Below are 17,972 nucleotides of genomic sequence, written 5' to 3'. Positions count from 1 at the left end.
ACCTCTATGTTTACTACCTTTTTTGAAAAGTTTTTTCTTTACTTGTTTTTTAATGCAGTGTTTCAATAGATATGGGAAGGTTATATTTATAACCAAGTTCTAAGTACAAATTTCCAACTGTAGTATTTATTGTTAATCTATTATTGGCTGGTGCTTCTGGTTCCGCCATGTACTTAAGCTTTTTAAAGGAACACCAAATTTCTGTAATAATAATAATAAAAAAAAAACTAACTTAAAAGGGTAATTATAACAACATTTACAGTAGAATTATAATCTTTTTTTTTAATTACTACTAATTAATAATACGTATAAAAGTGGATACTCCATTTGAAACTATGTTACCTCAGGGAAATTGGTTGAGGCTATTGTTTTGGTTTTTTAGCTATCATGTAATAAAAAAAGCAGAAGAAAAAAGAACAAGAAATTCAAACTTTTTGCTATGATAGTTACATATATTCCCAGAACTTGTGATTCAGTCAGCAAGTCATGTACAGTTTATATGTAGGAAATATTATAAGGCACACAGTCTCTAAGATGTGTGTGTATATGATAAAATACCATTAGTAAACTGATGCTTTATGTATCTGTATTGACTTGCAGTACTTGTTAGAATTTGCAGATTGTTTGGTACTTTTTGTTTACCATTTGGAAAATAACTTGTAACTTAAGCATCAGATAGGTGGCAGCACTGCCTATGTAGGGATGGCAGGGATTGTTCATCAAAATGGTATTCTAAATATCTCCTCAATAGGTCATCAGAACTTTACAATACTATACAGTGTTTCCTTTTATAACAATATCTATGTAATGTAGTTAAATTAGTAATTATTTCATTTATCTTTATAAGATACTATTAATGGTTTAAAAACAAATAGACTGTTAGATGTTATGTTCATCACAATTACTTAGGACGTATTTTAATACAACAACAAATCACCAATTCCACCTATGAATCATAAAAAACATTGCAAAAACTGACAACTACTTTGTTTGAATAAGTTAAACTTGAAATTAACATTTAATAAAATAAAAAAAAATTTAGCCATTGGAATATCTTGCCATCAGTTAAAGTGTAGATTCTAAGCCTAACTAAGATTACCTGATAAAATTCCTGTACTTTTCAAATACAACTTAATGTAAAAATAATTTCAGGCACAAGAACAATGCCAAAAAAAACTATCAAAAAATTCCCAGATCTGCACTTTCCTCTCAAGTGTTGTAAACTTTACATTAACATTTTTTGTTCAACTTTTATTGACAGAAGTTCTAAAACAGACATTTTATCAAGAAATAAAATTACTGCTAAAATCACTTTATTTACTCTATATTCACAAAAATATATTAGAATTTCTTATACAGTCATTTTAGCCATTGAATCTTTTTTTTTTTCAAACCTAAACTATTATTAGTAACTGTTCTGATATCTGGTAACTCACAAGAGAGTTGGAATAAGACTAGTAATAAAATTACCAACAATGAAGAATCATCACATGAAAAACAAGAAATGTATTATTATGTTTTCACAGATGGACAGAACAATTATTTAAAAATTATGTAAAATCAATAAATGTGTTGATTAGAAGCAAGACTCCTTGGAGCTGTGCAGAAAGGGAAGTTTGAAATTTTGTGTTCTTTGTAATGTAAACTTAAATAATTGTTACACAATGACAAAATGTCAATTATATAATATTTTTTGCATAATAAATTGTCCAAATATTACTTTTATCAAAATTTTATATGCAGATGTAAACTCCACACTTGAAAGGATCTCACCAATTGTGATAAAAGTTGGTGAGTGAAGCTGTATATAATTCCAAGCATCTTTAAATCATAAGAGTGAAACTATACATGTATATAAAAATCAACTTCTTTAGCAAAGACCACCACAAATAGCCAACCTAGTTCCAGTATAAATACTGCATCATGGCTAGCTAATCTTACTATAGTACAAATAGTTTTCAAAAGATAATCATGACTAGTTATCTCCAATACAAATACCTATTTTTTATTTATTTTAACCATAACAGGAGGTTAGTTTGAAGAAAGAGTCAGCAGTGTTCCAAAATGGAATATGCAGACCCTTCTCAAGAGTTTCTTTAACATTTCAGAGGTTTTAATTATAATTACTGTAATGTCAAATTTTTTCCAATTTTGGTCTACAAGAAAGATTGATAGGCTGAGGCAAGGTTTGGAACGCGAAGGCAGAAGTGATCGTCAGTGAAGAGACTTGGTTCTGACATCCGGGCTCTACTGCTAGATGTGGAGGTGAAACTGAAATGATGGGGCGGGACCTTTTAAGGTGGCAGGGAGCTATAACTCCTATGCCATGGCTGGGATCTAAAAATCCAATGCTTGAGAATTTGGTGTGTGTGGAAAATGGGGGTACCCTGAGAAAACCCATTTTCACATGACAGATGCAATACAAATACCATTCTCAAGATATCATCATGACTATTTGATCTCAAGTACAAATACCATTCTAAGGAGATCTTCATCACTAGCTGATCTTAAGTACAAACTGTTCTCAAGAGGTCAAAATGACTAGCTGATTTTAAGTGAAAAAACAGTTCAACAGATTTTCATGACTAGCTGATCTTAAGTGCAGATATTATACTAAGGAGATCATCAAGACTAGTTGATTTTAAGTACAAATACTATTCTCATGAGGTCAAAATCACTAGCTGATTTTAAGTAGAAATAGTGTTCTCAAGAGATCAGCATGCCTGTCTTAAGAAGACACACACGACTCTTTCAAAGTGGAATCCTCAGAAAATTTGGCTGGTGGTCTGTTGGGAGGTTGTTCCTGGCAAAAACAGATTTTAAAGATTTTTTTGGCACCCTAAAATGCATCAGATATGTTCCATTGTAAAAAAAATGGGAATTGTTATAAAAAAAAATAGGTGAATATGAAAGTTGGTAAAGTTAAAGTATACATAGTTTTTTCTATCCATTCTGTTTACTCTTTTTCAGAAAATTTGTTATTCTTAAGAGAAGCATAACTGGTTGGTTCCTAATAAACTACAAAAATCATATGCTGCTTTGTTGTTGTCTAAAGTTGGTGTAATATATGCAGTTTTTACAATCAGTGGAACTTGATATTCAAATTTTTTGGGGGGATATTTTTTATGGTTGTACAAAATATTTTTTAACCTATGATTTTATGTTCCTCAGAACTTTAAGATTCATGGATTCATATTAAGTCAAAACATGGAAAACCATAGGAAAAAATCACATGTCTGAGTACAAACCTTTTCCTCGTTAGATCATTACATTAGCTAACATAATTCAAATACAAACACACTTCTTATGCTTTTTAGGTACCCCAAAAACTTACAAAATAATATAATGCTCATATTCAGATAGTGCTCTGTCAAGTAGAGGTTTCTTGACTACTCTCTAAATGGAAGAGGCAAATTTTGTACCAAAATTTAAATACAACAGATATAATTGTGAAGTTTATAATAATAACAAGTTATAAAACAGTGGAAAAAGCAAAATAACATTTGTTTACAAATGTCAAACATTTAACATATTTACTTATTCCAAAAGAAACAGACCAATCACTACAACATACCAGCAAACAGTTTATAGGACCTCAGAGCTCGAGGGCTGTACTTCCTTCGTATATCTTGTGACAGGAATTCTGTATAATTGTAATAAAATTTTCATATCAATAACTATCTTTCTACAGCATTTCTTTTTAAACATGAAACAAAACAATTTAATAATAATATCAAATCTAGAGGTACATAATGTTTTTTTAAATTGTTACTGCTAATTTTAACTATTATTCTTAACTATTGTGTATGGATTTTCACCAAAAAAAAGGTATAACAACAGAACTTCATGTGCACACTTATTGCTACTAGGCCTTTAACTTATCACTAAACACTTTAGTTTGGTTATCGTCCAACTATAGGTATGCTTTCAAGTTTCAACATGTTACTAATACGTTGCACAGGATAAAAAAATTAGATGAAATAAAAAACTTGATATCCAGCACTTTCAGAAGATACACCTTCCTTCTTAATAATATAACTGAGAAACTTACTTCCTAAGTCTCAGCCTCAGAAGAGGCTAGGATTCAAACAAAAAACCCAATATCAAATCTTGGCCACTAACACCACCATGCAGTTTTCATGGCTTTCCCGAAGATGGCAGCAAATTAGCAGCCAAAATGTAGGCTATAGACAAGTTCGTAATTATTATATAGTGAAAGAATTAGTAACTAATTATTAATAACATAACAAAAACACCATACATACTTCAATGTATTGCTCTCCTATATCTTCTTTAAAGTTTTTACATTGCAAGAGTCAAAAATTGGGAACGTGAGAGTGGACAAGTACTTACCATAGAGACTTAACTTTTTAATTCAAGAATAAAATGGCATTTCTAAAAAGGGAGCAAAGAATACTCTTCAAAATGCACAAGGAAAATGACTGCTATTAATACTGGTCTATCAAGAAAAGAAGAGATTTCATGTTTTTATCTAATAATTTAATGTATATATAATAATAATAATAATTCAATCAATATTGACTAATTACATCCAATTCTACAATAATAAAAGGTGTACTTAAAGTCTACGGACAAGAAAAAAGAAATACCATTTTCATATAACCAAGGTATGCATCCAACATAAAACTTACCTTCTGGAATTTCTAAATCTATAGAGAACTCAATATCGTTGAAAACTTTCCTGGGTTTAGCTCCTTTTTCTTTCACAAATCTTTTGATGTGAAGCACAAGAACCAAAGGAAGTACTTTCAAAACTACTTTGTGAAATGCTTCAACCTGAAACATGAGAGCAATTTTGTTTTTCATTTTATAAATTGTTTTCCATGTTTCATCTTTCAAAAATACTACACTTATCTATAGCTTGCAAAATCTAATGTTACATCTAACTCTTAACTCCTTCCTGCACAATGGTAAATTAGTAGCACTGAGCTGGTTTCAACATTTCTAAATACAAAAAAAAAAATAGAAACACTAAGTTATCTTACTAAAAATAACAGTCGATAGTCCATTACATCCTCACTCCAAACATACACGTACTTTTAATAAATATATTCTAGAAGTCAAGTTTCATCAGTGTTCATGTAAGAAATTACTCCAAAGAACAATTCTGACTCAATATTTAGACAGATTATATATTTACATAACAAGTATTTCATCAGAGATGCCTTGGTTTCTATATCGAAATGGTATTTTAAATTTCTCTTCAATAGATCATCAGAACTTTACAATACTATATAGTACTTCCTTTCATAACAATATCTAAGTAATGACTGAGTCACAAGTTCTGGGAATGTCTGTAAGTATCATAGCAAAAAGTTTGAATTTCTTGTTCATTTTCTTCTGCTTCTTTTTATTACAAGATAACTTAAAAACCAAAATAATGGTGTCAACCAATTTCACTGAGGTGACATAGTTTCAAACAGAGTATCCACTTTCATAAGTATTATTAATAACTAGTAGTAATTTTAAAAAATCATAATTCTAGTGTAAATGATGTTATCATTACCTGTTGAAGTTAGCTTTCTTACAGAAATTTGGTGTTCCTTTAAAAAGCTTAAGTACAGGGTGAAACAGGAATTACCAGCCAATAACAGATACACAAGAATATTTGTTGGAACCTCATTGTATTTAGAACTTTGCTATAAATGCAACCATCCTATGTTTATTGAAACACTGCATTAAAAAAAAACAAGCAAACAAATAAAAAAAAACTTTAGTAGTATCTTTTTCATTTCAGGGAGGAGTCAGAGAAAATGTTGTTTAACCCTATAGAGATGTTGCAGGTGTTTTCCACTCACCTCTGTTTCTGTGAAGCTATACATAATAATGTTTACTATAATTATGAATTTACAAAGTGTATTTTCATGAAATTTTCCAAGCTTTCAGTAAACATTACAAGAATGTCATAAACAAAACAATCTGATTTTTAATAAAGTATTTTTACTAAAAATGTGTCTGTCAATTTACAGTCAGTCTGTTTCAGACTCTGAACAGTCTGAACGCAAGATGATTTCAAGCAATAAAAACAAAAATATTACTTTTTATTTTGCAGTTTTCATAATTAATTTGCATAGCCCCCTGAAACCTCTAAATAAGTTTATTTAAGGTAAAGTAGTTTCTACTATTTTCCCTAACTGTAGCTGAATCATCAATGCACAGTGATATGAAATTTTGAAAATTATGAAATAATATACCCTTTTCTTCTTTTAATAAATAGTTTCCATAACTTGATGATTTTGTTTGCATTTCAACTATCTTTTTACACAGTTTATTTTTCATTTTATAATTTCATTATCTGACAGTTCATACCAGATTCCCATAAACATGTAAAGTTCTGCATTGTTTAAATTTTCTCTAACTTCTTTTCCAAACATGAAAACCTTTCATCTTCCAAATATGCATTTTAAAAACAAAAATACACTAATTCACTAAAATATGTTGTTAAAAAAAAACTATAATTGAACTATCTTTCAAACTGATATAACAAGGCAATAAAATTGTTAAATACTACGAGTGCAAATTTTGCTTACCAACAAGTTACAAAATCAAGACATATTACTATCATATACTGCTGCAAATTTCAAACAGACTGATGTAATCTTGAAATTGAAAATAAACTCTTTCTATTGGCTATAAACAAGTGTGTCAAATAAGATTTAGTTTTGAAAACTGCCTTGAAAGTGAAAGACAGATAGGCAGGGCTCTGTTATGGGTTTGGAAAATGTATTGAATAATATAAAATGTTTTACACAATTTTTTTATGAGTAGATGTTGTTTTAATTAAATGTTTTATATTATTTGTTTGAATATCTTAATTTCAAAAGAATGTATTTAAAAATTTTTAATCTTAACAGTTACGTGCAAGCACTCTTAATTTTTCCATTTTAGTAAGTATAACTCCAATAGTCTATTATGTACACTGTACGTTATGTAGACACAACTTATAAACAATTCCAAGGTTCAGTGTCTTAACTTCCTCATTTAGTGAAATGCAGCTACTCCTGTAACAGACATATAAACTTACTTCAGGTCATTTTTGTTCTCTCTTGTATCAAAATACAAACTATCAGACATAATGGCTAACCTTAGTGCTCTCCATGCAACAATCTTACTGTATTGGATGTAGTGTGTACACGTGTATCTATCTATGTATGTGTCCAAAATAAGAAATGCCATTCAATAAATAGCACCAAAAACAAAAATTCATAAAAAATTTCAACTTTGGGTATTCAAGATTCAGACGATTACAAAAATAACTACAGTATGTGCAACAACCATTTCTATATCACAGAACACAATTTTAAATAAAAGTATTCTCCTCACAACGTGAACACGACTTTCACTAGGACTGTACATGAGGGTTGGATTATATATTGAGGTTATTTTCAAATGTAGTACTGAGAAACTGTAGTTGTTAAAAAACTATTACTTTTTTCAATAAAGGGTAGCACTTTTAATATATAAAAACATTACAGTTTATATCAGCACAATCTGAACACTTTTCCTGTAAAAATCCTTTTTTAGAAAATATACACTTTTTCTGAATATTTTTCAGTGATGTATGAATACTACGATTAGTAATTACTAACACAAATGGCATCCATAGGGTGGCGTTTCTGCTTTTAATGCCAATTCACTCACATATGATGCCTTCAAGACAATCTACACAAGTAAGATATTCCAACCATTAATATGACAAACAAACAAAAGCTGAACCAGTATGTAAATTTTCAGCATCTCCAACTAGATTATTTTTAAATATATATGCATGTATTTCATGTACACACTGTAAATTAAGCAGAGCAATTTGATGTCCATTGCTGCATTAACAGCTAGAAAATCTATATTCATGGCTCTAAGAAGATATGCTTTTGATTTCTGGAGTTTTGCATATTCTAAAAGCAAGTGAAATTAGTTAAATTTGATTATTATTGATTAAACTCTGGAATGGTTTTAAGTGAAAAAAGCAATGTTTGATTTTTCTTAAGGTGTGGGAACTACAATAATGTTTCTAGTATAATATCTTAAAACAAATAAATCATGTCACATAATACTTACAATTTATACAAAAGATTTTATAAACTCTGCTTATGTAATTTTTGTTGAAACAATGTTTTTTTTTAGTATTATCTACTTCTCAAAACTTCAAAAGTTTTGATACAAATTTTAAAACATTATTTTAAAGACTTACCCCTCCTTTACTATCTGTTGGAGTGAAGTCATGGGCTAGTTCTTTCGGAGTTATGTAGGCCAAAGCATCATTCACTTGACAAACATCTTCAGCCTAATAATATGGCCATGCAAACAATCCAGTATATTAAAATGCTTATTTCTGGCTAACAACAAAAACGTTTTTTTAATTTGCATGAAATATTAGAATACGACATTTCCGGTGGAAACATAATGATTATTACTTAGTATTTAGAACTATGCTCACTCAATCTTTACTAAATATTGGTACTCTTTTACTCTATAATATTTGTATTCCCTGGTATTTAAATAGATCATATACACAACTTCTAAACATTTATTTATTACGATTACTTCAGATATGGAAATATAACTGGTCAATCACTTTGTAAATATACAACTTATAAACTTTAACAATCATACATTACTTCAAACATGTGGAATTAAATGTACATCACACTGAAATTTCATTATCCTTCATTCTATTGCATTAGTCTTTACATAAAATCAAAACTGGTTTTCAAACCCAGTTTGACTACTTGCAGTTACTGGTTCAGTAAGATGATTATTGAAAGAAAGTATAACAAATCACCTGAATGTCTACAGTGAGAGTGAAGAAATGATGTGAACTTGTGGATGTTTCATTTCCCACAGTCATTGTAGACGTTATTTGTCCACCAAATATATCAGAGATGGGAGAATGAAAGGAGTGGCTCTGAAAACAAATATCATATCCTATAGAAAGAAGCAAACTAACAATTCAGACAGCATTTTTCTGGTCATAAGAATGGCTTATCAGGCTTCACTTAACCTTCAAACATGCAAACAAAACAAATTACAAAGATACTTATCCTAAAGTTTAATAGAAATATTAATAAATATGAACCTTTCTGGTAGAGAAAATATATTAGTACTCTTTTTCGCAGCACACTGGTTCCTTTCAAAATGTATGGCTTTAACACAGATTTCAATCTTGCAACTACTTAAAATGTGTCACTTTGGAAGGAAGAACTTCACATTAGATAAAAATAAAAGTACATTCATACTCTACATTACAGCTTATGTTTACTGAATATGAACTTTATTAAACTCAATTTTAACATTTGTTGAACCTTAAAGACACTAGTAATCTCAAACTTGACCAAGAAATCCACCACAATTCTATCATCTAAAGTGTTGAAATTTACCCTATGATCTCATAACACATTGTGAAGTCATACAAATTAAAAGATTTAGTTTTGTAAATTTTCACATTGTGTCAGGGTTAACAAGATTTAGACCCTTATAAACCTAATGAAAAAGCAACTGCTGAAAATCTACAGTTATAAAATCCCACATTTTTGTGTGCCTCAAACTTTCATTATCAGTTATTTTTTAGATATAATTTCCATCCTACAAAGTAATGGGAAAAAATAAATCACTTTAAGTGGTGGTACAAAAGCTTTACCGATTTAATAACATTGCTTTTGGTATTAGGGTCGTGTTCTTGGTCTTCTGTCACATGTCCATTTGTCAGGATGGCTTCACAGACATCTATAAATATTATAATTGAAATAAACAAGTTAAAATTTTTTATGTATTAATGGTTATAAAACTTTTTAGTAAGCTATAAATCTGTATTTGAATTTAAGCAATTTGTCAGATTTTTCACTGTACATTATTTTGTTTTTTTAATAACAATATAATATTGGAAATAAGACCCATCTTTCCTATTTTCATCAGTTCAATGATAGGTTTTGTTTTATTGACTATAAGTTCACAATATGTTCTTACTGGAATTTTCTTTTGCTGTATTTCTGAAGGCATTAATCACAGCACCCAACTCTTCATGAAGGCCACAAAGCAGAAAATTCAGAACATCTTCTGCATCTTCCAGACATCCCTATCACAAAATACATATCAGGCCAAAGTTAAGACAGAAAGTGAGAAATCCTTAATTTCTTCATGTGAAAGGAATTAGGTAACCAATCAGCATATCATCTACACATTTCTAGTTTGGCTATGGAAATCAGTGATGACAAAAGGTAGAATACAATATACTGAAAGGGAATTTAGTGTTAATATGATTACAGCTTATTATGAGGTAAAAGGGCTATTCCAAAAACACTAGCTGTAGAAATATATTCTTAATTTGTTAAATAATTAGAATTATTATTTTATAGTTGCTTTCCAAGGTCAAGTATCATTGTTTATGCTCATTGCTTCAAATATAGAATGTTAAGTACGAGCTGGTGGTCTTTATTAGCAGATATTCAATTAAAGCTAGATAGTTATAAAACATGTATCAAAGTTTTAACAGTTCAACAATGGCACATTTCTCTTCTCAAGGTGACACTGAGTAATAAACAATGACTGAATTCAGAGTCGATGTTTTACTTTGGAGAGTTCTGTTTATGAAGAAACACCATGATACCTAGTATTCAAAAGCAAGCATGTTATTCCGTAATATTTTACTTTCTTAACAATTTGTGTATTTGGGCCTAATTGTAAACACTATAATAATACTATTACTTAAAACTTTGTGGTGATGATTTTGTAGCTGGCTTAATTACCATTAAATATATTTCATCTGGTTTCAACAATCATGTTAAACTTTTAGATATTCATAAAGCTAGCATCATTTCCATTACAATGTAGTGTAAAAGTATTGTTTTTGAAATACAAAATATAATCCTACTATACAAAACAAAGTTGAAATAATTTATACTTCTTCAACGTGGCTTCAATTATTTATTCTCCCTTATTTTGAATGAGGACTGCTTTACCATTTATATTTCTTCATCAATTAAATTTATATATGTGTATGGATGTATGTGTGTTTATTTATACGTTATCTAGTGTTTAATATTATATAGTCTACATATCATTGTCTACGCATTATATAGTCACTAAAAATTTAATTCTAACATATGCTTCTTTTTCTTCACTAAAATCCACAGTTTAATTCCCCAAGGTGAACAAAGTGCGGATACACTGAGCAAATGAACTAAATTTTAAATAATCCAATTATACAAAACGTATTTGAAAAATCTACACTACCTCAATATGGGTTGAATTCAGAAGACTGACCAAAGAATAGACATAGCTTGGTTCAAAGGGTTTTCCAAAACTGAGATCTTCTTTTCTTTTCCTCTTGCTTCCATATGGCATGGGAGGAAACTCGTTCATGAAACATATTCTGCATGATAAAGAAAAAAAGAATAAAAACTAACTCTGCCTTACTTCCTCATTAAAGTTGCAAAGTTATGCAGTATTTGAGAACATACTTAGATCAATTGCATGTTTTTCTAAATTTTCAATACAACTAATTCACACTGAAAGAAGAGTGAACTCACTACTTATAAGAGTGCTCACATGTTTGGTTCTGCCAAACTTCATTGTAATCACTATAACTTTTAGTAGGTTAAGAGAAAACTGTCATTAAAGTAAATTAAAAAAAGAGTGCAGGTTCAATATGAAGGCACAATACTATTAAAGTTTATTGTAAAAATTAATATATTCAACTAGGTAAACATATGATTGTTCAGAAATACAGTTAAAGTTCATAAATCAAGAGAAAACACATGAAAAGTTTATATAGGCCACCAAATTATTACCAACATTTTGAAATACCACAGGGAATGATAAAGTTAAGCTCAATGGTAATACTAGGAATTTAAACCCAGAGCACTAAAGAGCCAGTAGTATGAACTTGTCTTAATTTTTTTTATTTTAATTACTTTGATTAGAATCTAACCTTTTATAAACTGGAAAGTAAAATTCTTTCTGAGAATACTGGGCATTTAGAATGAAGAAATTCACTTCTCTGTGTGGTACTAGGTGTAAATCCCATATTAATAATACTTTCCAAGAACACTTGGCATACATATGTTTGGTTTGTTTTGAATTTTGTGCAAAGCTACACAAGGGCTATCTGCACTAGCCATCCCTAATTTAGCAGTGAAAGACTAGAGGGAAGACAGTTAGTCATCACCACCCACTGCCAACTCTTGGACGACTATTTTACCAACACATAGTTGGATTGACTGTCACATTATAATGCTCTCATGGCTGAAGGAGCGAGCATGTTTGGTGTAATGGGGATTGAAACCTGTGACCCTCAGAATAAGATTCAAGCTCCGTAAACACTTGGCCATGCTGAGCCAGCATACAGAAGAAAATTCACTGATGTACAAGGATCTAGTGCAAATCCCATGTTAGCCCTCTGGATACAGATGGGTCAAAGTGCACATCACAACCTTCTTATAATTATATTCACAATTTAGACTACTTTATTACCAATGTGTGTGTCAATAAGCCTGGCATCAAAACATAGTTTATAATTAATATTTTATATTATCTGAGTTTTAATGTCTTAATTTAAAAAAAAAAATCTTAAATGAATTCTCATTCTTCATTTTCCTGTTTGATGGTTCTGAATTACTTATTTTAGTTTTTCTTTTTATCCCTTTGTTGGTTTAACAGAGTCCAACTAATAACAAGTTCTTACTATAGATACAAAATTAGTAAAAAAAATTTAAAGGGGGGGGGAGAATAGAGATAATCAAAAAGTACAAAAACAAGTTGAATCAAAATGCAAATATTATATTTTCAAGCCTACAACTAGGGACACTACAAAAAGGTAAACAAACTAGACTGGAAATAGTGTCTACATTATTTTCTCAGGCTACAAATTCCTATTTTGACTATGTCTACACACTAAAAGTGATAAGTACAGTAGACACGGAGTCAAAATAGGGATTTATAGCTTGAGAAAATAATATGGATACTATTACCAGCCTTGTTTACTTTTTTTTTTTTAGAGTCCTTACTTGTAGACTTGAAAATATAATATTTGCATTTTGTGTCAACTTGTTTCTGTACTTTAATACAATCCTTATCCCCCTTCTCAATTTAATAATTTTTACTAGTCTTTTACCTTAAGTTTGTTTATGTCCATTTATGAAGAATAAATTTAAGCTACTTATGGGCATATGCATTCAATTGAATATTACATGTTTTTCTACAGTTTACTGCTGTATTGGTTTTTTTCCCCACCCAGCCACCACACCGAACTTATTCAAAATAAATAACAAATCAGAAGACAAAATAGTCTGGTGGATTTGGTTAGCAGAAATTGCTAATCAATACTGAATTTGATTAGCAATTAGCAAATATTGCTTAACATCTTTTAACATTCATCATTTTAACACATTATGGCAACTAAATTCTCAACTCTTTGTAAAGACATCCACCAATGAAAAAAGGTAAATGGTACGTTTTATTATTATAACACTTTTATTCAGCTTCAAACCCTGATATTTAATTGTACCATACATGGTATTTCATGAACAAAATAGTTCCTGGTATATAAAGTAAAACTTCAAAACTGCAAGAAATACCAAACACCACAACTATCACAAAATAATGCAACAATCGATTAACCTGAGAAAGAAGTGACTTGAAGATTTGGCAACTGAACAAGGTTGTTATAAATTGTTTTTCAAATTAATCTTGTATATTTCATTCTCTTCACAACATGGTCTCTTTGAAGAAGAAAATGTCTAGTGACTTTGCAGCAGTAATTACCCCTCTTGCCATGGGTATCCTTTACTGTGCATGTCACAAGATTTTTAGCGAGTTTACATTCAAAATTTAAATAAACTTCTTACTGCATGTTCATGTTATACCAATTAGTACAGCTTAAACTCAGAGCTAATAATCCATATTTTAATGGTATGCAAGTTTTAAGTTCCTAATTTTATAAGGCAACATTACAAAAATATTCTGAATTTCCCATAGTGTGAGAAATGTGACATTTCTTCTCTAGGGGATCACTTCCCTAACTTATTTACCACCCCTCAAAAAAGTACAAAGTTTAATGTAAATTAGTTATTATAATGATTCCATTGCTCAGGTAGAGCATACTTTTCATAGCATTCAATTTTGTTTGTTACAGACCCATCAAATAGAAAATTAGACCCTTCTTGCCACACCCACCTGTCACATCCTCTATTTCAAGATTCACCAATAGTTCCCTCTTACATTTAATACTATATTATTTTTAACCAATAATGACGTATTACATTTTATTAATTTCTCTTTCAGTACAAGTTTCATTCCCACAGGAAACACATTGACTGATTTGGATGAATTCGTAACAGCTTTTGTCGCATAGTTAGAAAGCCAGAAAAACGGTGATAGTTATGAGATATTGTCTGCTCTTTGAATGTTATTATTCTATGTTCTTTGATGCATTATTTAACTGAATAAAAATTATTTAGTGCACCACTCCCAGTAATATAAAAAAGTATGGTTCTGTGTCATCAACAGTCTACAGCAAAAATTAAAAGAAGGCCCAGGTAAATACTTTATTTCTTGTTTTTCATGTATATTATTTATTTATTATTAGAAAAGTAACTAAAATGTAAAAATAGGAAACTCTTTAGGTTACATTGGGTAAAATAAATAATAATAATATTATAATAAAATTTTTCATGTGGCATGCACCTGAGAAGCTCAGAGTAGCTTGTGGGTAATGTAATTCAATAGTGTAACGTGAGCTGCACATTCCCCAAGTGAATTACAACTTATAATGGCACAAGTAAATCTAGTAGTTAGACATGGTTCAAAGGGCAATGAAACAATATTATTTAAGTATAAATAGATGTATATTGTTACAAGTTTAAACTACTTAAGAAAAACAAATGTAGTTTCATGTTACAATTTGAAGTCATTCTAGAAAAAAGAAAAGAATAATTTAGACTTAATTTTGATTTTTCTTTTTTTGTGACTAAGAGGTCGGTCAAACTGAACAACCTTGTATAAAGTTAACATAGACAAAAAAAATTTTACTGAAAAACAAAACATTTGAAATGTATTTAGGTTTTAAAAATTACGCAATGACATTTGAGATGAAGAAAGTATTTTTAATCTTAATGTGAAAATTGTTTTGTACTTGGACTAGTAAAAAAAAAAAAGACTATATATTCAAAAACAAATCTTCAATAAAAATACTTCCTTGAAAAACTATTGTTTTGTGTACAAATGACTTGTAATTTGTTACTAAAAGTTTGCCAAATTTTGTGAATATACTTTTACTGTATTAAAAGTTAGAGTATTAAAACTATATACAAGTAAAAATAGACACACGGTTGGTCGTTGGGACTTAGTTCATATTGAGAGTTCATAACTAGCTCAATGCTGAACGTGCAGTGCATGTATTGTTCATACGTAGTCTAGTTTAGTTGGCCTGACTGTTGATGCCTACTGGGCACATTCCAAAAGTTATCAACAGACTACTACAAAGTGTAAGTGTATTCGACATGCATGTGACAAAGTGTGAGAATACTGTATGTGCTGTTTGGCAGGAATTTGTGAGAAATGAACATCGGCTTTGGTTTATCAAAATGAAACATTACGGCACTTTTACCGTGTTGTTGAAGGTCTCTAACACAAAATACAAGAGAAAGAAATAATTTGCATGTTATGCTAAGCAAAAAGGAAATAATTCACAATTGGGGTAGTTTGATTCGCAAAGTGCGATGTGAACCAAGATATTTTGTCCCTGTAAATGTCCGGCAAAGAATAAACACATGTACTGGTATGTAACTACAACAAACAAAATGGAAAGTTGTTCTCTAAGGACCATTTTGAATGAAGATTATATCACTACAGATTTAATGAACAAGTTTCCATCAATGTCACAGTGTAATGTAACTAAAGAGGAGCAACAAAAAAAGCAATCTCATCAGAATGGAGTACTGTTTCTTCTAAAATAATACAACACAGATTAATGTACAGACTCAGTAATACGCTTATCTTGTTTGGTCCACATGAGACACCGTTAACTAATAGCTTTGAACATTCTATTCTAGTATACCTAATATATTTTGTTATAAAATGCATATTTGAAAGCAACATAAAATATTTTACAGACTACTATAAAAGCCCATGAAAAATTATGGGAAACATCACTGAATGATTAATGAAAATTATAGAATTTAACTAAAACAAATTTGTCTGTACCTCCAAAATGCACCTACTCTTCACTTATTTCATCAGTCTCAAATTAAGTCTTTAATCACCAATTTTGTAGTAAAAGTTACACTTAAAATGAAATGTTATCCTAAACAAAAGTATGTGTGCACTCTGAAAGAGACCTAAATAGCACTCTTAAGCCTTTTCACTGTATTCTAGGTAAGGAAGTAGAAAACGCATTGCAAGTATTCCAACACAAATTTTCAACTCTTTCGACTGTACAAAGGATAAAAGATATTTGGTAGTAATAAATGTTTATTTTAAAAAATGAATAAAAAACAAAACTTTCTAACAAATCAACATGAATATTGAGCATTCAACATAAACCCCACAGTTGGCCTAAGAACAATCAGGTGATAGTTTTTTTGCTAAGTGACGATGTATTTTGTTGAGCATTACCAAAAAAGGAGCATGAAAGCATTCTCAACAGAATGACAAAGGGAATAAGCCTTTTATAGTTTGTGCTTCTGATTTGTTAGACACTATAAAAGCTCCATTATTGAAATTATAATATCATAATGAAGAATTCAGAGTGCAGATGTGACAAGTGATGAATGGGTATTTGTTTAAATATTTCTCTTTACTGACATACATTGATATTTAAACAGTAATTCTAATGAGTCATACTTTAACCATGCCATACAGAAATAATTAAAAGTAATAATGTTTGTGAGGACACTATTTTTAATAAATGGGCTATTTTTTAACATACTTTTTTCTGTGATGCTATATTATTTGTGTGAAACTACCAATAAACATATAACCTGACCCATATAAAGCTACTTACAGTACTTTAACATTGCTAAATATAGTAATAACAGATTAGTTCCTTTTAAGTAAAAAACAGTTAAGACATTTGAATCTACTAGTTGATACAAAATTAAGTTTGTGAGTTTCCATGAAAGTTAAAAACCTATCCTTTCTTACATATATGTTTATTATTTGCTTATATATCACAAAACTGGCATTAGAGCACAAAGCTGATATGTTTATTATAATGTCTTTTGTAAATCGTTATCCACAACAGTGACAAGTCTACTTTGGAACTTCTAAGCATGAAGTGTGATATTTTTGATTGGATAACACAGGGTAACTCACCAAATAATATGTACAACAAAGATCCAAGTTAACAAAAAATATGAAACAGGCTTATACAAGAAGCTATATAGTATTCACATCACCTAAACAGCAATCACATATTAAACTAATATACTTACAGCATCCTTTATTACTTTAAAAGTTTACTTATGTTGCTGAGCGTGTTTTGATTTATGATTCTAACATCTTTCACAATTATATTCTATCCCCGAGGAAGTGAATAAGATACATTTTAAGAAAATTCAAGAAAGATTCACTGCATAGAAATGAATAGTTGAAATATAAAACTGAAACATTTTGAAATACTTACAAACTGTCGGTGACAGGAGTTGAAGAATCACTTCTAGTTAAGCCATCACGAGGTAACCGCTTTAGCAGATTGTAAAGTGGTGGGCATACCAATAGTGCTTGTAAAACCTACAAGTCTTGTTAAGCAAAACCAAGAATATTTCACCACAAATAGTGTTATTCACATCAAAACCATCTTTAACACCATTCAATTCTGAACTTATAACAATGTAAAGAATGCAATCAAAAAATTCAAAATATACTGTAGTATTACTCTGACGTAATATCTATTATATGATAAAAATAAAACAGAGGGAGTGGAGAGTATATATAGTACCACAGCAGAGCAAGCTGGG

The 17,972-nt window shown here is 29.9% G+C and overlaps 1 protein-coding gene across 1 annotated transcript in view; it reads right to left on the bottom strand.

The window, feature by feature from the left end:
• LOC106472643 (ubiquitin carboxyl-terminal hydrolase 10-A-like) overlaps positions 1–17,739 on the bottom strand; it is a 30,026-nt gene extending 12,287 nt beyond the window's left edge. The window contains exons 1-8 of the mRNA XM_013933297.2: positions 17,639–17,739; positions 11,251–11,389; positions 9,985–10,093; positions 9,659–9,744; positions 8,804–8,926; positions 8,213–8,305; positions 4,653–4,797; positions 3,575–3,643 (exon numbers count right to left, since the gene is read on the bottom strand). Coding sequence (XP_013788751.1) covers positions 3,575–3,643; positions 4,653–4,797; positions 8,213–8,305; positions 8,804–8,926; positions 9,659–9,744; positions 9,985–10,093; positions 11,251–11,379 — 754 coding nt within the window. The 5' untranslated portion in view covers positions 11,380–11,389; positions 17,639–17,739. The remainder of the gene's footprint in view (positions 1–3,574; positions 3,644–4,652; positions 4,798–8,212; positions 8,306–8,803; positions 8,927–9,658; positions 9,745–9,984; positions 10,094–11,250; positions 11,390–17,638) is intronic.
• Between the last annotated feature and the right edge of the window lie 233 nt (positions 17,740–17,972).

Source organism: Limulus polyphemus, unplaced genomic scaffold, assembly GCF_000517525.1.
Source record: "Limulus polyphemus unplaced genomic scaffold, Limulus_polyphemus-2.1.2 Scaffold5484, whole genome shotgun sequence".
In the NCBI taxonomy this organism is placed as follows: Eukaryota; Metazoa; Arthropoda; class Merostomata; order Xiphosura; family Limulidae; genus Limulus; species Limulus polyphemus.
The sequence above is the reverse complement of the archived record's forward strand: the minus strand, read 5'-3'. Positions and strand labels throughout refer to the sequence as shown.